Source organism: Zootoca vivipara, chromosome 7, assembly GCF_965207765.1.
Source record: "Zootoca vivipara chromosome 7, rZooViv2.hap1.1, whole genome shotgun sequence".
Classification (NCBI taxonomy): domain Eukaryota; kingdom Metazoa; phylum Chordata; class Lepidosauria; order Squamata; family Lacertidae; genus Zootoca; species Zootoca vivipara.
The window spans coordinates 30,211,321-30,232,835 of NC_142590.1; the positions used below are offsets into that span (position 1 = coordinate 30,211,321).

A 21,515-nucleotide genomic window follows, 5' to 3' on the forward strand; every position below is an offset into this window, starting at 1 on the left:
AAACGTTTTCACCTTGCACCTAAATATATGTAATGAAGGCACCAGGCGAGGCTCCCTAGGGAGAGCATTCCACAAATGGTGAGCCACCACAAAAAAAAAAAAGGCCTGTTCTTGTGCTACCACCCTCTGCATCTTTCATGGAGGAGGCACACGAAGAAGGGTCTCAGATGACGGCTGCAGGACCCATGTCGGTTCTAAGTGTCTGTAGCACAGGCAGCAGTAACCAAAACACTTAAGTTCTGCACACCATGGCTTAACTCCCCTCTATACAGTACACACACAAACACACTGCTATTTGAGCGCACAACATGGAAGGAAGGAAGTTGCTTTCTGTGTCTTGGAGACAGGTTGTTGTGCAAAGTGCCCCTTTCGCTTAGCTTCTGTCACCAGAGTTCTTTGTGTGCTCCCTAAATGTACATGACCTCCAGCCAGGCAGAGATAGTAGCTCTAGGCCATGCACCCTATCAATGGAGGAATTTTCTGTGCGTATTGGAATGTTGTGAATTGGGTGCAGAGTTAGTCCAGCATCATCAGTAGGTAGGTGGGTGGGACTGGTGCAGGAGAGTAGGATAGTATTGTACACTATTGTATTATTTGTGTGTACACACACGTTCCCTCTCCATTGAATCCTTTGTGATTTTTTTTAAAAAATTGGCTTTGTGGCTGGCATAAAGCTGGCTGAAGCAGCTGAACAGAGTCTGAAACAGCGTAGGATTTGGTGTAAGTGTGCTCCTTTCTATCATGCCCACGCCCCACCCATGTTTCCACTTCGTTTCTGACCTCGCACTGACAGAGGTGCACCAGGGAGTATTATGCTGGCATAGCAATGCATCAATATATGCTCACAGCAGTGCTAACAATACCCACCATATTTGTTGTTGTTTTTCAAGTATAGTCTTGCACTCTTAAACTTTTAAAAATAAACAAATAAGCAAGCCTCAAACCAAGATGGGAACATCTTATAAGCCGTCCCAATTCCAACAGCAAATTCTGATTTATTAAAGTACTATTTGGTTTTATTACTGATTATTATACTGGTTTTCTTATGTGGCCTTTGAGAATTCAGATTACTTCTGTAATTTTGCAGAGTCTTGTTTTTTTATTTTTAAAAAACCGCTCTGAGAAGTGGAAAGTGCAGGTGAATTTATTATTATTTACTGATGGAAAATAGTGTTCTGTGGCTTTCTGTCCTATCTTGGGAGCTTGAGCTGGTTAAGGATAAATGGATTGGCAGAAATTAATCGCTTGTAGTTCTCCAGATAGGAAATTACTAGTGGATTACAAAATGGGAAATGTATGCTCTGTTCCGTCAGATTACTCAGAAAAATGGAAAAGGTCCATTTTTATTGAGATTACCAAACCACAGATTTGGGAGTTCAGGAATGTAAAAAGAAAAAGGAAAAAAGTGAACTCACTTTTAGTAGTGCTTATGAAAATCATGACAGAGTATTTTGTGAGCTAGGTTTCTGAGAAATAGCTGTTTTTGCATGCATTTTAAGAAACTAGGACAAAACTGGTGTTTAAAAAAATCCTTTCAAATGACCTTAAATGGAAAATCTCTGATGAAGTCTCTACCCTTTGTGCATTCCACTGTGAGTCATGTCACCTGATCAGAACTGGCTCTGGTTAGGATTCTGTTGTAATGATATGTTTTTTTAAAAAAAGCAAAGTCATTGCTTCTATCTTCAGTGGTTGTATTCTGAAAGGGAAAGGGATGCTATAGGTCAGGGGTCGACAAGGTTTACCTCGCCTGGGCCACTCCCATGGAGATCGCTCTGTGGGCTGGATCGCGTTTGTGCAGACATGATTTACGGCGCCATGGAAGCAAGTTCCCGCTCCGCACTGCGCCGATTTAGCGTAGCGCGCGGGGACTCACTGAGCGGGCGGCTCAGGGCCATTTAAATGACCCCCATGGGCCGCTTGCCAAGGATTGCCGGCCCATGCTATAGGTGAAGCTTTACCTTTCGTTCCAGGATGAGGTTTGCCTCTGAAATGCCTCCCTTAAAGTTTCTAAAGAAACAGAAGTCTTGTTCCTTTCAGAGGATAGTTATCTTAATTCTGCATGTAAACATGAAAATGATAGGTGGTTGGCTATTTATTTGTTTCTTTTGTGAAGTTACATACCCCCTCGTGTCCCCCTCCAACAAAAGAGGAGGTAAATGGAGTAAAAACAGCAATAATACTAAGAAAAGCCATAAAAAATGGAAAAGCAACAATAATTTTTTTGAAGAGCCAATAATAAATGAGAGGAAAAATACTATGCAGCAGCTAAACTTTAAATTTGGCCAGATTTTTTTTTTAAGGTCTATGTGGAATGTTAGTAATGTGGGGAGGGAAACTAAAGTTCCCATGGCAGTGAATTTCCCACCTGGGTGCTACACCAGAGAAGGCCCTGTCCTGTATTCCTACCAACTGAACATCAGAATGTAAAGGAACACACAGGAGGACCTCCTTAGTTGTTTGGAAAATCGTTATAACCTTATTTTAAAAAACTGGATTTCTCTTCCACATCTTATGTTTTTGCTGACAAGAAGATATAGCAGTATTTGCTACCTATTTGGATTGAAGTAATTTTAAAGATCAAGTGTGATGAGGCCTAAAGTGTTGTGAAGAAGGTTCATTGCAGATCATCCTACCAGCACAGTTTGGTATGCTTAGCTGTATTTATGGATTGTGAAAAACCTACATATTATCATGACAACCATATCTCTTGCCTCTCCTCGTCTTTGAATATGCACTAATTGTTTGCCCATTAAAGACATGACTTTCAGGCTCCACTGTAACGATTTGCAAAAGATTCACATTAGCATTCTGCTAGATAGTCATTCAAGGTCACCTAAGGTAAGCTACCAGCTGTCCATTTTGTCACTGCATAGTGCAGGAAAGTAGCTCAAATTATTCTACTTCATAGGTGCAGCAGAATTCTAATATGGAAATCCGAACTAACTTGGAGTAAATTATATTTTCTACAGTGTGATTCTTTTCAACAACTGATTTATCACAGTTGACCTTTTCTTATTTGATAATACTGAGGTTTTCAAACACACACTTTATGATCAAATGTTTCTATTTGTTTCATCATGAATAATGCAGACGAGTAGATCATAGGAGACTTTAAACACATCTTAGAAGTAGAATACATTGGTAAGCATTTGATTCTCTTACTGGCTGTGGTGAGCTGTCGTGCTGAACCTTGGGCTTCTGCACTACCTTCCACTGCAGGGAAGAGTTCCAACACTTTCCTTTTCACTTTTAGTTAACCACGGTTCTTTGTGTCATCTAAAGCCGGAAGTATGATTTAACATTAACTAGGGTTAGTTGGGGGACCTGGGTGGCACTATGGTCTAAACCACAGAGCCTAGGGCTTGCCGATCAGAAGGTTGGCGGTTCGAATCCCCATGATGGGGTGAGCTCCTGTTGCTTAGTCCCTGCTCCTGCCAACCTAGCAGTTCAAAAGCACGTCAAAGTGCAAGTACATAAATAGGTACTGCTCTGGCAGGAAGGTAAACAGCATTTCCATGCGCTGCTCTGGTTCGCCAGAAGCAGCTTAGTCATGCTGCCACATGACCCGGAAGCTGTCTGTGGAAAAACGCTGGCTCCCTCAAAAAGTAAAGCGAGATGAGTGCCGCAACCCCAGAGTTGTCCGTGACTGGACTTAACAGTCAGGGGTCCCTTTACCTTTACATCTAGGGTTAGTTGAAACCAGACAGTTTAAGCAACCATGGATTTAAGTTAGTTTTAAATTAACTATAATAAATGTCATCTACAGTTTGTCAGTTTGGATAACATGGTAAACAGCAGTTAACCAAATGCAGCAATGAAAGCTTCCATGAGGAAAGGGAAAGAGGGAGGTACTTGACTCAGAGACTTCCTGCAGCTTGTTCTCATTGTACCCGGCTCGTATGTGCTTCTCAAGGGCAAAAACTATGTGGTGTTGTCATTTCAACACACATTCTTTTTACTTCAAATTTGTTTATATCAAGCTATACAGTATTTTGTATAGTTACCCTGAACCAAAGCCCAGTTCCTCATTTGGTCATCTGGTTATTATAAATATATTTTTCAATGCTCGGGTTTTGAATCTATTCATTCAAAGCAGGTACAGAGCTTTTTAGCCTTTGCTTTCTGGGAAACCTTGATGGCATTTTCTCATTTAGTGCTGGCATTTTGTTTTTATTAATAATGGCCAAAATAAAAACAACCACCACCCAGTGGTTTATTTATGGTTGAGACAGTGGGATACATAGATTTAGTAATTAAAAGTCATTTCAATTCCTCTTTCTTTTGTACTCTAAAAACCCTGATTCCCCACACTTGTAGCATTGCATCACTTAAACAGTCTTGCCTGTGTTTTGCTGTTGAGAGATTTGTTCCATTAGAGCAAACCAAATAGGATATATAAATAACCATTGTAATAAGATAGACTCAGTCCATTTCAGAATGACATGTTCATCAGCCTTTGTGATCCATTGGAAATATGTGTTCTACTTTGTTTTCATTACACTGGCCTGGTGCGTATGTTAACACTCCTGTTTGCTTAACCATGGTTGAACAATTGTTAGTGGATCGTATTTACTTTCTTCTGGAATATGACTTCCATCCCATGACTGAATAAGTGTCAGTACTTACATTAACTGACATTAAGGCTAACCAGGGTTCCCCTTGGGCAGCTTTCCAGTTTGTTTCAAATCTTTAAGGAGCAACCTTGATTAGCCTAAGCTAATGTTGGAGTCAATTTGAGGCCCTCTAGATGCTGTGGGTTCACTCTTGCTTTCTGGACCATTTTTCTGGGAATCTTGGCCGTGTGTGTGTGTGTGTGGTCAGGGAGTGGGATGGCACAGAGAGTGAATAAGTTATGAGATTCTGCAGTGCTCCAGGCTCTGCCTACTTCTGACTCTGGTTCCATCTGTAGTTTCCTCTGACCCCCCCCCCCTGACTCTGATGCCATGGACCCCTGCCATGCAAATCCCAACAGATTACCCTTGGTGTGGCCTCGATGGGGGGAAAAGTTACCCAACCCTGCAATGTAGAGTGCATACCTGCCAAGTTCCTGCCGGAAAAATAAGGGATCAGCAGACCGTCACCATTTTGGAACTGGGTAGAGCAGCACCAGAAGTCACTTCTGAGCGTGCTCCGCCCAGTTCCAAAATGGCCGCCGCGCCAGAAATCGCTTCTGCGCATGTCCAGAGACTCCAGAAATGCGCAGAAGGAGCCACCCCCCGGCCGGTAAGTAAACCGGGAAAAAACAAAAAAATCCATTTTTCTAGCTGGGAACGGCTGGAAAAACGGGGGTTTCCCGGGGAATACGGGAGACTTGGCAGCTATGGTAGAGTGGCTGAGAGGGAGGAATTTGAGCTATAGAGGCAAAGGATGTGTGAAGGAGCCCACAGTGGCTAAGCCACCAGGTATTTTAAAATGATGATTTTGGATTGGAAACCACCTAGGAACCACATGGAAAGTGGATATGCAGTTGGGAGAGTGAGGTTGTGTACATTGGAGCATACAGTATTGGTGTGATATTTCCCTTTTGTTTTACAATGGATCTCATTGAGAGCTTAGAATCATAGAAGAGTTGAAAGGCATTGTCCCAAAGATCGGCTAAGGAGCACAGACAAGAAAACCTCCTTGCTCCTTCTACCTTCTAGAGAGGGGAGATAACCTTTAGTAGTATGTGTCTTTGAGACGCCAAAGACAGAAATTCTTGCCTGCAATTTATAATTGTTGCTGATTTAAATGGTTGTACTAAACACATTTACCTAGAAGTGAATTTTGGGACTTGTAGCTTCCCATTAAAATCAACAGAATTTCCATGTAAAACCACAACACAGTTGTAAGCATGTTTACTCAGAAGTGTCCGTTCAATACTTCCAGGTTGCTGTGGAACGGAATGGTGGTGTGCTCTGTGTCGTCTGATTAAAAGACGACATGGTCCTTACTGACAGGGCACCGGGGGTGAGCGCCAGGGCTAGGTGCCCCCCCTGAAAAAAAACCCATGGATAAGTGGGAACTCCAGGGGTCCAGCAGAGGGAGAGAACTTGCCTTAACCCCAATCTTCCCATCGCTGGTGTGGTGAGGGGGGAGGGGAAGGGGCTTGAGTCCACTCACGGCTCCATCGCACCCTACAGCCGAAGCCACATACTGTCGCCGAAAGCAGTGGATCTTCCGATTAGAGGTAAAAAAAAAATTAAAGAAGAAATTAGGTGCAAATTAATTGATTTGGTAAAAACGGAAGCCAAAAAGGAAGTCAGCTTCCGATTTCTGCGGACAGGCTCTGCAAAGAACTCTTGTGAATGGGAGAGGAGTATGTTGTTGTTTAGTCGTTTAGTCATGTCCGACTCTTCGTGACCCCATGGACCAGAGTACGCCAGGCACTCCTGTCTTCCACTGCCTCCCACAGCTTGGTCAAACTCATGTTGGTAGCTTCGAGAACACTGTCCAACCATCTCGTCCTCTGTCGCCCCCTTCTCCTTGTGCCCTCAATCTTTCCCAGCATCAGGGTCTTTTCCAGGGAGTCTTCTCTTCTCATGATGTGGCCAAAGTATTTGAGCCTCAGCTTCAGGATCTGTCCCTCCAGTGAGCACTCAGGGCTGATTTCCTTAAGAAAGGATAGGTTTGATCGTCTTGCAGTCCATGGGACTCTCAAGAGTCTCCTCCAGCACCATAATTCAAAGGCATAAATTCTTTGGCGATCAGCCTTCTTTATGGTCCAGCTCTCACTTCCATACATCACTACTGGAGAGGAGTATAAGCAGCAGCTAATGGAGACTTTTTAGCAATTTGAAGTTTTAAGAGACTCTCTCTCTTTTGGATACATATTGGCCACAGTTGTGTCAGGTTGTCTTTCAGAGGGTAACTTTGGGATACAAGTTGACAGTCAGTGGAGATACAATTTGACAGATTGATATTTGGCAGAGTAGAAGGCAAAAAGACTTTCACATGAAGAGACTGGAAATACAGGCTCTAAAATTCTAAACCCTGGACCTTGGAGGCACAAAACCGAGGCTAAGCAGGATTAGATTTTCATGCTTAGCAAGTTTGAAGTCTGCATGATACATTTAAAACAGTGTCAAACCTCTACAAACATGCAGGGCATCCCTCCAATAATTTTGGAAACTGTAGTTCAGGCATCCCCAAACTTCGGCCCTCCAGATGTTTTGGACTACAATTCCCATCATCCCTGACCACTGGTCCTCTTAGCTAGGGATCATGGGAGTTGTAGGCCAAAAATCTGGAGTGCCGCAGTTTGGGGATGCCTGCTGTAGTTCGTTAGGGGCACTGCGACTTTTTAGGAGAGGTCTGTCCTCCTCACAGAGCTACAATCCCCAGATACCTGGAAGGAGGATTGATTGTTAAACCACTCTGAGAATTGTTGCTCTGTGAGGGGAACGGGAGTCTTCTAACAACTCTCAGCTCTCTTAGCAAACTACAACTCCCAGGATTATTTGTGGGAAGGCACAACTGTTTAAAGTGGTATGGCACTGCTTTTTTTACACTCTATTCTTGCACTCACAAATAAACTTTGGCATGAAAATGAATACAGTCATACCTCGGTTTAAGTACGCATCGATTTGAGTACTTTCAGTTTAAGTACTTCGCGGACCCGTCTGGAACGGATTAATCCACTTTCCATTACTTTCAATGGGAAAGTTTGCTTCAGGTAAAGTATGCTTCAGTTTAAGTACTCCGCGGACCGTCTGGAACGGATTAATCCATGTTCCTTTACTTTCAATGGGAAAGTTCGCTTCAGGTTAAGTACGCTTCAGGTTAAATACAGACTTCCGGAACCAATTGTGTACTTAAACCGAGGTACCACTGTACAGTTATAGAACCAGAGGTGTCAAAGGTATTTGCTGCCATAGCATTAATTGGTTTAAATCAAGAAAGTTAATTAACTGAAAAGCATTTAATTGGTTAACAGTTCAAATTTCAACAAAGTGTGCATACAATGGGACAATGCCTATTTCCCAGTCATAACCCTCTGGTAAAGCAGGGTTTATCTTGTTCTGAAGTCCCTGCCTAAAACCTGCCCCTCAGCTCTTGGCGAGACCAGTCAAATGCTTTATCTATAAGCTGTTTTCCTCCATGTTGATTTACAGTAGTGAGTGATAATGTATTTAAATGTAAAGGAACAAATTGCTTACATTAAGACATTTCCCTCAGACTGGGATCCGTAGGGTATGGGGGCATATTTGAAAAAAGCAGCAGCAGCTTATATTAGTCTAAAAATAAATAGCATCCCTTGCCAAAATAATTGTGGAGGCAAGTGGGAATGTAGCAGGCCTCAGGCAAGATCTTGTAATATTAGTACACTGTGGAGAGCTGCTGCTGCTAAGACTTCATTAAGTCTATATTTTACGAAAGTTGTAAATAAACTAAATATACAAAATGTTATATGGAAAGTTTAATGATATATTGTGGGGTGTAGCTCCTAAATAATTAAAACCAGCTGTACTTGCCCAAATGAATAGTTCTGCGTTCTGAGGCATAATTCAGTCACTGGGAGTCCTCAGATTTCATAAACTCTCTGTGGGTCTCTGGATTATTAGTGAGCATTTGCTATGCTAAAATGCACCTCCAGAGGGTTTTCATACAGTATGAGCAATTTTGGTTGTGGAGTCTTTTTCAAGATTAACGGACTCTTCATTCATGTGACATTTAGGCAACAGATGCTCATTTGACTGAAAAGGCTCATCAACTAGAAAGTACATCTGAACTTTTTTTTAAAAAAAATATATCAGTGGAGACCAGAGTTGCATGGGTTTGTGATAAGGAGGCTTGTCAGGCTGGTGCCTTCTTTTTAAGCCTTTAAATAAGTGGTGCAAACTTTTCCATGCCACCAAATCTATGCAGGCGATTAAGAAAACATCTTTCTGTAACAGACAATAGTTGATCTCTGATTTTAAATTCTTACCTTGTTTTGATTGCATTTGTGTATAGTTGGTGTAAATCACTAGTTTTTAATGAACAGCTGTATACAGACTTTTTAAATAAATAAATGATAGACGTTTTAATATTGTTTTAGGGACACTATGCTAGAATACATTCTGTTTATCTCTAAAGCAACTAAATGTGTTAATAGCCTGAAAGTAAATTGACCGATTAGGATCAGGAATGCAGAGCAAGGACATTAATGTAAATAGTTACTTCTAATGAATATACAGTGATTTTTTTAAAAAAACCTAATTAAAACTGTTATTTTGATTTTTATAGCACCCTATAAAAATGCCTGTCTTGAAACTGATATATGTGTGTGTGTGTGTGTGCACACTCACACATAATTTTTAGTAAAGATTTTATTGTCATCCAAAAAAAAAAAAGAATGACAGTATAGAGAGAGGGATATATTGGCTATACCCAAAACGCTGCCCATTGTTCAAAGTAAATTGAAAAAAAGGTGAAAACATATTTTCCGCATTAGTTTTCGGTTTATAGCAATTTTACATGTTCCGGGAAGCTGCAGCCAAGTGCAATTTTCAGAATTTCTTCTGGTTTGTAGAGCAACTCTTTTGAAGATCATGGGAATGTTATTTGAAAGTCCAGTTAGTATTTTCTCCCTAAGCACAGTGTATAAATATATGAGTTTGAATAGAGGAACATATGTACAGTATCCAGTGTTGCTAGATAGTGGATACTACATCTGCCAGTGATCTTCCTGGGACTAGGTATACATAAGTCTTACTGCACACACTAAAAAGCAAAGTTTTATCTTGAATGTGGTACCCTTCTTTCTGAATGATACACAGATACACCCACTTACAGGCAGCATTATTAAAGTGTGCAGTGGGTGATATTGATTCCCTAGTTTCCTAGATCAGGGGTTCCCAACAAAATTTTCTCGAGGACCCCTCATCGAGCCGCTATTGTGACAAGGACCCCCATTAATTCCTAATCCTAAATCTTAATTAATTAATTCCTAATCCTAAATCTTTGTTTTGCAAAGAGGCAGTGCGCGCCAAGGAGGAGGGAGGGGAATGGAGAAGACAGGGTACCTGCGCAGTAGCGCACAAATGAAGCCAACGCGCGCAAAGCATCTTGGGGAGGTGAGCGTTAGTAGAATGCGCGTGCTGCCTCTTTGCAAAACAGTAGTGTTTGTAAAGCGCCACCTAACGGCATACAGCAGAACTACTGCCTCTATCTAATTCTAGTTTTGCGCTAGACTCTGCTCATGCAGGAAGCGGCCAAAACAAAAAATCTGTTATCATACGAAATATATTTAATATATTTTTTTATTCTAATAGCATCTTGCGGACCCCTCTGGCATAGCTCGCAGACCCCTGGGGGTCCCCGGACCACCTGTTGGGAACCACTGTCCTAGATGAACAGCATGAGGGCCATTTAGAAAATGAATCGCAAAACCCATGAAATGGTTGTCTTGGTCTTTCAAGAATTCCCCCCCCCCCCCATGATAAGAAGGCCATAGAAAAGTTGCTCATAGGCATGTTTTGAATTCGGCATACTGAGGACTCGGTCATTTTAAGTGTACGTTCACCATATTTAAGAGGGCTGGGCATATTTTTGGAGTGTGTTGGTGTGTATCCTCTATAGATACCTCTGGAGAGCTTAATTTATGCAGCCTACTTGCTGACTGGTTGTGGTTCTCATATACTGAGACACCACTAGACATTTTTATAATTTTTTTCAAATATCTTCATTATGTTGATAAAATGGCTTTGATTTTATGAATAATACAGAATGTTTGTGCATCCATTCCTCTTCTCCCACCCACAGCTGTGGAAATTCCCTATACTCTTTACATAATCACTCTACTGTTGTATCTTAATAACTATGCAAAATGCAGATCTTGTTGTCCTGGTAGGCTAATAATAGTTGGTAGCCAATCAGAGTGCAAGAATGTCTATTATCATGGCAGTTATTACCTTGAAATCACACAGTGGTTAGTCACATTACTCTGATTACTGCAATTCCAAAGTCCTGATTGGCGCTTGCATTTAAAATCTATAACCATCCTAAAGAGAGACTGGTCTGGAGTTTCTTTTCTGAGTGGTAGGCAAATCCCAAATTATATATGAGGGGAAAATATACGAGGGAAAAATTAAGACCCCAAAGGCACTGAAATAAGATAAGTAATGACTGAACACAGAAATTGTCCAAAGTGTGCTGTTCCTGGTTTTCATTTTCTTTGCCTTGGTCTTTCTTCACTCCAACTAATTTGTCTCTCTCAAAGCCTTGACACTTGTATTTTACATAGAAACCTATTTTCTGTCCCCCAAAGGATTCCAAATTTCAAAATGTTTCCACAATTTAGGGTTCTTGCCCACAGTCATGGCACAGGAAGAAAAGAGACTGAAATGTGGCTGGGTGGCATAATAATAATAATAATAATAATAATAATAATAATAATAATAGGGGTTTACACTTTAATTTCAGGTACTTAAACAGTTCAGTAGCTAAAAGATAGTCAAACAAAATGTGGTGTTAGTCACATGTTTAAACATGCATAACCTGCCAGCTTTTATTTTGGAGAAAAGGTAGAGTTATTAGATGCCTATCTGGAAAATGCTTCTGATCAGAAAATGAAGCATTTTCAGATCCAGTTTTCTGCTGAAAATTGATTCCTCCTGGCTGAGTTTACCAGCCAAGTATTATTTCCTTATGTCCTCTGCCTTCCTCGATGGGTATGCATCCTAAAACACCTCTGTTCTTATCTAGAACATTTTCTAGCAGCCTTCCAACATAGAAAGTTTGGGGGATACACAATCAATTTCTATAAATTTCTATAAATTATCTCATTCACAAGTTCGTTGAATGTTAAGAGAGCAGAATGCAACTCCTTGCATTTCAATTGCCAGGGGGTGGGATGGGAATCAAATGAAATATGGAAACATGTGCCTGTGCCATTTCTCTCAGCAGCTTTCCCCAAGTCTCTGGGCTATTCAGGAGACCTGACCTTTGCAAATTTTTATGTGGAACAGAAAGACTTAAAGCTAGTATTATAACTATGAAGAATTTAAACCATGACCAAAAAACGGAGAGAGATAGGCTCAAAAGAAGTGGATGGCATTTGAATATGTAATGCATTTAAAAATAATAGCTGTGCAATTTGAGATAGATTGGGAATTTGGAAAACGAGTGAGTTGCCATTGGGTTTTATCTTTTTCCTAACTTTTACAGTGTCTGATTAAAATCTCTTTTTTTCCAGCCATGCTGTGGATGAAGTAACAACGGAGGCATTAAAATATGCAGAACAACTTCCTGTAGCACAAATAATACATCAGGTATGCTGCTTTATTTCTTTTGTTAATGCTCAAGAATACGTAAGGTATTTAGTTTTGGCAATAGAACACTTTTGGTAATCTTACTAGTTTATATTCTATTTAATATTTAATTGTACAAGGGCATATATTTCTATTTGGATAGCAATTTATTATTCAGAGCACAACAAGAGGCTAAGCAATCTGTACCCTGTAGACTCCAGCTTGTGTTGGAAACTTGAATAACTACTGGTTTTTGTGATCCGTTTTATTAAGAAAGGTTTGCATCTTGCTGACTTGCTTCCTCAAGCAATGTACATCTGTACTCTTTGCTGTTATCAAGACTTAACAGGAAAATGGTCTCTGAACTTAGATGTGAGTAAGTCTCCAACTTGAGTACTTTTAATCTGCTCTCAGTTCAGTTGCTGTCACTGCAAAAATGAGTGTCTTGCGTGTAGGTATTTCATCCTAGTTGCTACCACAGTTAACTGCTACCCAGCTAGGCCAAATACCGCTGCTGCCATCTAAATGGCCCATTATCTACAGCTGTGGCTTTCAGATGCAGCTGCCTTTGAACATGGATAGATCAACAGGGAAAAAAATGGAAGTCCACCAAGCGTCAAAGTTGCTTGGCATTTCCTCTGGGTATTAATTATTATTGTAAGTCTGTTTCCAAATATCTTTGTCAATCAAAGTGGCTTCCTGCCGTTGAATTTGCTCGCTGGAGGCAATGCCAGCTTTAGCTTAAAGGAAACAAGGGCTTTATTTTAAAACTTTCAAGTGTACAGGCCTTTTCTGCAAGATGTTAAACCCAAAGGAAATTTAAAACTTTAGGCTGAAATCTGCACCTCCGGGAAGAATATCTGATGTGTTCAGAACATGGAAGATTGGAAATCAGGACCAGTTTGTATGTCAGGAACTCCCTTGGTGTTGTCAGAGCTTCAAATGACCCAGCAGCCTGCAAATGTCACATTTAAAATTCTGTCTTCATGCCTGACTCTCGGCATAAATGAATTAAACAGCAGAGCAGGCAGTAAGTCAATATGTTCTTAACAGTGAGAGTGAGCAATGAAACAGTTTGAGGATTGTTTGGAATAGGTAAATAGGAACTGCACAGAACAGTTCACCTAAAGGAATATCTGATACAGGAAACAGAATTAACCTTTAAGATGGTTGACCAGATGAAATGTCACAGTAATATTTTTACAGCACAAAGAAAGTAATACAGCCCCAGTGGGTTCCGTTTGGCTGCTTTGTGCCATATTGCGATGGAATACTTCACTGAACAGAATCAGAAACGTGGTTTTCATGCATTTTGACCATTTCCTCGAGCAAAACCCTTACTCAGATTACATACAATCTTGCCAAAATTGTCTAATTTGACCTTCTTGCTTGGGTATTTTAGCCCAGTCCAATATAAAACTAATACAAAGTTAAATATTATAAAAGTAAACCTTTATAAAATAGCTGCTGGCTGAAATTGTGCCGGGTTAATTGATGGTGAGGTTCATGGTGGCTCCACACCTGGAATCCATCCATGCTGAGATTTGTCTGCCTCTTCATTCTACTTTTTAAGGAAGCAGATCAATGCACCCTTCTAGCAGGATTTTGAAGGTGGGGTGAATAATTTTTAGATGGTTTCTTATAGCCAGCTTTTTTTTTTTAAAAAAAAAAGATCAACAATTTGATGCTTCCTTTCCTCCTCTTTTCTGTGTATTACAGCTATGGAATTGCTCTTACTGTATTTGATTTGTATTTTATTGTATTGTTTCATATTTCTATCAGTGTAAACCTCTCTGGGGTTACTGGCGACGGTTGGTTCATAGAGTTAATAAATAAGCTCAAAATGATTGAACGGAAGCCCATTTTCAGTGCACTGCCAAGCTTACCTTTTGTGTGGGATTGTGGCCTCCAAATAACCACTTTTTCCATTTAGGCCCCTTTTTGTCATAACATTTTAACACTTGGAAAGTGACACTGCAGCTGGGTCTATGGTGAAATCATTAGCAAGCATACTTTTCTATTAAATCTGTACTGTGTTTGTTGTAAAAATCCATTATGGATCATTATTTCTAAGGTTTCCTCTGTCAAGTAAAGAACAGCTTTTGGGGCCAAACTCAGTTCTAAGCCACATAGCTGCCAAGTTTTCCCTTTTCTCGTGAGGAAGCCTATTCAGCATGAGGGAAAATCCCTTAAAAAAAGGGATAACTTGGCAGCTATGCTAAGCCATAGCAAATATGTCTTTGACAAAACAAGAATTCCTATAATTTTATTTTTAATTATAGGAATTCCTATAATTCCCTATATTTTAATACTTGATTTAAATTTATTTTAATTTGATATTAATATTTTAAATGTTTTTATTGGCTTTCACTTTTCATATTTAACAACTACCCCCCCCATCAAATTCCCAGACAAATATTGTTTACTTTTTGCTTTATGTAAACACAGTAGTATGATAGAAGCTGGTAGCAAGTTCAGTTCAGTTCAGGTAAAAATTTTAAAACATCTCTTCTCAGTAACCTTGATATTGGGGAGACTCCATTTGAGGACATTCTTTAAAATGAAGCTGTAATTAAGTCAGTGGCCTTGCTCAGCTGTTGGGTTGTATTTTCCTTAAATGTAATCTGATAACATCTGTGACCTTCTAATATAACATCACTAGAAATTGGGAGGAAATAATTTTATTGATGAAGGGAATGTTTTAATCAGTGTCAGGTCTACTAATTTTATTTTAATTTAAACCTCTAATAAATGGCAGTTATATATCAGTATAAAATCCCTTTTTTGTGGTAGTGAGTTCAGGTTGCGGTAGATGGGTTACTGAAAGATCTATTTGGCAAATCTGTGGTGCATTCTTATCCCGCATTGATTTGCCCATGTCACCCTTCCTTCCCCCATTTTTAAACCCTTCATTGTCATTGGAAATCCATTAATAGGAACTCCTCTAGTTTTCTTTTTAAATCAGGAATGGGGAACCTATGACCCTCCAGATGTTGCTGAACTACAACTCTCATGAACCATAGTAAACATGGCCAATTATTGTAGTTCAGTAACATCTGTAGGGCCAAAGACATCCATCCCCGTCCCTGTCCATGCCCCTCCTGGCAACTTGTTTTGAACAAATAACAGTCATGGGGTGAGCAAGTGACATTGGTTGTACTGGGGCACTGGAAATTGAGACTTTTTGCTGCCACTGTTTTCTGATTGCTCTCCTAGGCTACAGTTTTCCCAGGAAAACAGGGCCAGGGGTGGGAAAAGACTCTTCTTCCCAAGTGTCTCAGGGCAGCAGATTTGGGGTTATAGATTGCTTCCATTTTGGAAAATGTAACTAGGGTGATGATAGCCCTTAAGCAAAACTGGATGATGTATTTACTATAAGCATACAAGGGAATGTGTTTCTGGGAAGCTCTGCTCCAGCCTTGGTCCATGCAGAGAAGCAGTGCTTGATCTTCTCTTTCTTTGCCTCTTGGTTCAGACCTGCAACTCATGCATCTAATTACCTGCTAAATGGGGCTTGCTTCTGAATTGACATGTATAGGATCACAGTGTGAAGCATATTACTATTCTGCTTTAGAGTGTAAACTTATCTTCGTATCATTGTGCATGTCTGTCTACATTCAAATGATGTCCTGAAGCAAAGTAACTCTGTTGGCACCTTAACAACTTGCTTTCAATATTTTAGGTGGTGGGCTATTATTTTAATAGAAGATCTTCCTCACTAAGAAATTAGGATAGGATTTCTGGGCATGGAATGCCTGTCTCCTAAGACTGAAGCACATGAATGGGAAGTGATGTCCATCAGCCTTGCATGAATGCATTAGTACTTGCCACTTTAACCTTGTCAGCATTTGCTGGGTTCATCTGCTGGGAAGCCTGCATGAGCGGTACAACTCGGTGACTGGATTTACTTACAATTGGAGATTGGTGGGAGAGAGAGAGAGAGAGAGAGAGAGAGAGAGAGAGAGAGAACAGAAACAGATTTCTAAAAGAAATTATATCATGACATTTCTTAACAGAGGTTAATTTGCCTTAAAGATAATCAGCCTCTCTTTCAATGCCTGAATTGGGAATCAAGATTTTAGGTTTTTCTAGGGGTGGGGTGGGGAATAGTCACACTTTCTTCCCACTTTGTTAATCACCAACACAGATGGGTCAGAATACATTTGTTTACACATTAATAGGTTCGTTTCACTTCAATTTGTTGAAAATAAAATGGTGATTAGCACACTATAGATTTTTTATTCCTCTCTTATAAAATCAGTTAAGGGTGTTTAAAACTTTAATCAAGCATGCAAAGAGCTTAATGAGTGAACAAAAGCCGTACAGGTTTCAGCTAGATGGAAGCACTGATACGCTTTGGTTACAACAGTTAACCTGGAGGTAAAATGCTTTGGAAAAACTGATAAAATCCCCTGAAGAATTCAAACATCAGTGAATGAGAAATCTTATTCTACATTAGACATGATTTTAAAGTAACAACTGCTAAATATTTGCCAGCACAATGTTAGCGTGCTTCCCCCCTCCCACCTCACCAAGCATACTTCTTTTCCTAGAAACTTGCATGCTGTGAGATATTTTGCTTAAAACCATTTATATGCTGCCTTTTATAAATGATTTCAAGGTACTGGCCCCCATCCAGCCCATTACTGAACAAGGTCCAGCCTTTCCAAATCCTCACGTGACTAGGAAAAATAGAACTGAGTTCTGCCAACATGCTGGTGACTTTTTACTCCAAATCCCCAGCTGATCTCTCCCAAGAGTTTCATGTGATGTGGAGAACCCACCAGTGGCGATCCAGCCCACCACCACCCCTTACTTAAAGAAAAAAAAGTAATTAAAATTTTGCACAGCACTCCAGTCAAAGTACTGACAGAAGTAGTTGCAGTCACTAATACATTGTGGGGCAGAGGCATTCTAGGCTCATAAAGATTGAGGCTTCAGCCTCTTGGTGCTTCTCTGCTTTGCTCAACAGCCCTTACCTGTCCTTGTGGCTTGGCCTGGTAACCCTACAGGGGGACAGGTCACTGGGAAACATTAGGTACAGGCAGTGCTAATCACAAGAGAAGTGTCAGGCTTCCTTGCAGCACCAAGACTAGGCATGGAGCTTGCTAGATCCCTTCCCTCCTTCAACCTGATGCTGGCCCTGAAGTCATTAAGGAACTGAATGATTCACACAAATGGAGGGTGGATTTGGTAAAGGAATGTATGAACAGACAGCTTGTTGTTATCTCTCTAAACCATGGTTTGTTATACATTGCGCTTAATAGATTTACCTCTGTTAACACGGGGACTGATAGGCCTGTGCGTTTGGGGAACCAATGTGAAACTGCCACCGACAGGGTTTCGAAAACATGCTCCCTAAAAACGATATTTAGCTGGAGACAAATCAAGCAGTCCCTCTCTCTCTCTCTCTCTCTCTCTCTCTCTCTCTCTCTCTCTCTCTCTCTCTGTGTGTGTGTGTGTGTGTGTGTGTGTGTGTGTGGTCCCAAGGAACGTGTACCTACACAAAGTTTATAGAAAAGGAATAATTTATTATAAAGCATTAAGGGTATTTTTAACATATGTTTAAAGTACTGGGCAATCATAAAACAGCATCCCAACACAATCACACCTTTAAAGAGTAAGAGTTCTAAACTAAAAGGGGTGGTAGCACTGATGGTAGAGATTGTTGCAAAGTTCTCTGCATCCCCAGGATCTGGCTAGCATGAAGGTCAGGCATAGATAAATCAACTATGGGACTGTACATAAGATCAAGGAAGGAGGATTGTTTCTCATGGTCTTTTGCTTTACCCACTCCACATACTTTGGCCACAATACTTTGGCCACCTCATGAGAAGAGAAGAATCCTTGGAAAAGACCCTGATGTTGGGAAAGATTGAGTGCACAAGGAGAAGGGGACGACAGAGGACGAGATGGTTGGACAGTGTTCTCAGAGCTACGAACATGAGTTTGACCAAACTGCAGGAGGCAGTGCAAGACAGGAGTGCCTGGCGTGCTATGGTCCATGGGGTCACGAAGAGTCAGACACGACTAAACGACTAAACAACAACAACACTCCACATACACCCTTTATTTCGTGGGCGTAGCCAAGGGGGGGCAGCTTCCCCTCCTAGATCAAATAAAACAATAGAAATACTTAACTGAACCATCACGACAGTTCTGCCCCCTCCCCCACAAAAGTCCTGCCGCCCCAACAAAAATCCTGGCTACACCCATGCTCTAATTCACCCCTGCACACAAACTAGAGGTAACAACAAAGGCCTCGTAACACTTTTCTCTTTTTACTTTCATTAATTGGAGCTAAATGGTAGAGCATTCCTTCCTGGGAATCAGCTCACGCAGAACTGCCCCCCTCCATGTAGCTGGAACAAAATCTTCCCATTGGCACAATTGGGGACTATTCCCTCTAAGCGTTCTAGCTGCATGTTGGGGATGGGGAGATAGGGTGATTTTACTTTGATCACGCTGGAGAGGAAAGAGATAAGTTTCTCCAGCCCACACACACTGCATTCTTGGTAATGACCCCTCATTAATTGATCCTGTAATAATTAACTATCTTAATTACTGTAATTAGTACCGGTAAATGTAAAGAGGAACTGTAGTTATGCACACTGTATCTAAGCACATCCTGTGGGGTGCTTGGTTGGCTCCAGAGCCTCAGACTGGATTAATGCAGGCCCCTGTCAGATTAGATCAGGCATGTGAAAACTGCGGCCCTCCAGATGTTTTGGCCTACAACTCCCATGATCCCTAGCTAGCAGGACCAGTGGTTGGGGAAGATGGGAATTGTAGTCCAAAACATCTGGAGGGCCGCAGGTTTGACATGCCTGGATTAGATGATAGCTCCCAGGCTTGAATGTACAAAGACTGAGCTGCTCTGGAGTTTTGGGCCGAATGGAGTTGGACAAATAGGTGTCTGCTCCATCGCTCAGTTCTTTCATCTCTTTTCTCAGCTTCTGTCTGCTGATCTTGTTTTCTTCCCTTTCTCCAAAGAGTTGGCTCCATCTGTATGCCTGAAGGACAGCTTGTGGAAATAGCCACTCAGGTGATTGGTCTAGTCGTGTCAAATTTTCAAGCTCACAAAAGATTGGAGTTACTATTCAGTGAAAAGAATACATTGCCTGCCAGAATTGCTGATTGCTCACATATAGTTTTCCCGATTTCAAGGTGGTGTCCTTGCTTGAAGAACTGTCACTGATTTTTTTCCTGTGTTCATGAAATTATCTAATCTGTCCTCAGGAACTTTTGATTGCTCCAGTGTGAATCATAACCATATTGGATGAGAGCCAATCCTCCCTTACAGTACTTGTTTAGATTTTGCTTTAGGAACAAGCTCTCACCCTGTCTGTTTCTGTTTTACTTTCTTAGTTCATATTAGCTTAGTTTATATTACTATTTCTGCCCCTGAATGTAACTCTTTTCCTCCCAGATATTTTTTTGAGGCATGCTCTGAACATTCGCAGCCAGTTCTTGACCTTCCATTGTTAAGCACATGATATGTGCTTTCTGACCCCTTTAGGACAGTAATTTCTTCAGTTCGTGTACCTTTGGTATTCTATATTATTCTGCTTTTGGATGGATCCCCTGTCAAACTCTTGCCACTTGGCAAGGCCCCTTTCATCTTTCAAAAAGCTCTGATCCTGAAAAGAATGCCCTCAATTACAGTTCTCATTGCTTGCTGTTTACATTTTCATAATGCAAACCTGTGAATTCAGCAAAGACTGTTGTGAGATGTACACCATGCAAATCAGATGTTGTTAGGAAATAGTCAGCACAAGAGTTTCAGTGACATTTCATCTCAAGAGCTACCTTTACCCATCTCAGTCTAGCGCTAGCCAGTTAATTGGATCATCTTCAGAGGCCCTTTTACATGTCTCTCCACTGTCTGAACTGTAGAAGACAGGGCCTTCTCCACAGCGACATTAAGATTATGGAAAAGTTCCACAATCTATATTAGGGCAATACCTTTATTAGGCCAATGAAAATGTCACAAAATCCGTGTGTAAGCTTGATTTCACTAGAGCTCTTCATTACTGGATGGTAAACAGAGCAGGAATGGAGAAAATCAGCTGATAATGAAGCAATGAGGTTTACATTTGGTCACAGACATAAGAGGGAATGTGGGAGGAGGTAGCAGAGATTTGAATGAGGTGCTGTGTGAGTTTCAGGAAAGAAGGCGCAAATGATAAATACTCCATATTTGAAAATATAAAATCTGTTGCATAGCTCTTTCTAGGTTGCATAGCTCTTTCTCAGTTATAAAGTGATGGAACTCTGTTCCAGCGGGGTAACCTGTGGTCCCCTGATGTTGCTATACTCCAGCTCCAATTAGCCATAGCCAGTATAGCCAGTGATCAGGGATGATGAGAGATATAGTCTACCAAAATCTGAAAGGCCATAGTTTTCTCATCTCTACTCAGTTGTGAGCATTTGCTCCCATCATCCTGATTTCTGTCTTGAGACTAAGATGGTGCTATTCCCGAGGGCCTTTGGTTGTGAAATAAGATGTTCTTCAGCTCCTTAATTTTAGCTATCTGTTGGTAGTCTGTACCTTTTACCTGATAGCCATTTAATTCTAAATTATGGTTGAATGTTTTTATCCCTTGTAGGTTAAAGGACCTTTTCGACATAAAATGCTAAGTCACAGTTTGTTTAATGAATTCTGAGTTGCTATGCAGATGGGCAAAACTAGCCATGGGTTGTTTCTCTGGTGTTTAATTTGCTTTCTGTTTGCTCTTGTATCATGCCTTTGTAGTTTGACCACCCTACCCCAGATATTCACCAGTCAAAGCATGGTTAAAGGGTTCACTCATAAAGCCGAGCCACGGTTAAAACAAACACATGCTTACAATTCAACCCATAGTTTCAGATTGTGGTACGTTGACAGTTAAGCTGTGGGCAGGGTTCAAACATAATGCTAGCCATGGTTTAATAAACCACGGTTTACTGTTATGTACAAACTAGGCCATGGTGAATGGACAAATGGTATACAAATAGTATAAATGAATACATTAAATTGTGTAGTTATGTAAATGAGGAAAGGACATATGAAAATTCCTTTAGCCATTTCACTTCTAATCATGGGACAAAACAGTCTCCTGGAGCTTTCGTTCGGGGGGGGGGGGGAATACAAGGATAATTTGGCAACATATGAAAGTTTTTTTTAAAAAAAATTCTTAATCTTCAGTCGATGAACAAATTGTTCTAGGTTTTATTGGATTTTATTATTGTAGGGTAAAATTAAGAAAAGAAAATAGCTTGTTTACTTGAGATTTTAAAGTACAACGAGGAGGAAAGAAA

At 40.7% G+C, this 21,515-nt stretch overlaps 1 protein-coding gene across 2 annotated transcripts in view; it reads left to right on the forward strand.

The window, feature by feature from the left end:
- Window positions 1-21,515, forward strand: part of PIGK (phosphatidylinositol glycan anchor biosynthesis class K) — a 98,195-nt gene that overhangs the window by 59,998 nt on the left and 16,682 nt on the right. For both annotated transcript variants that reach the window (XR_015950812.1, XM_060276808.2), the window contains one exon: window positions 12,161-12,236. Coding sequence is in view for 1 of the 2 variants with exons in the window: in XM_060276808.2 (XP_060132791.1) it covers window positions 12,161-12,236 (76 nt within the window). In the remaining variant the exon portion in view is untranslated. The remainder of the gene's footprint in view (window positions 1-12,160; window positions 12,237-21,515) is intronic.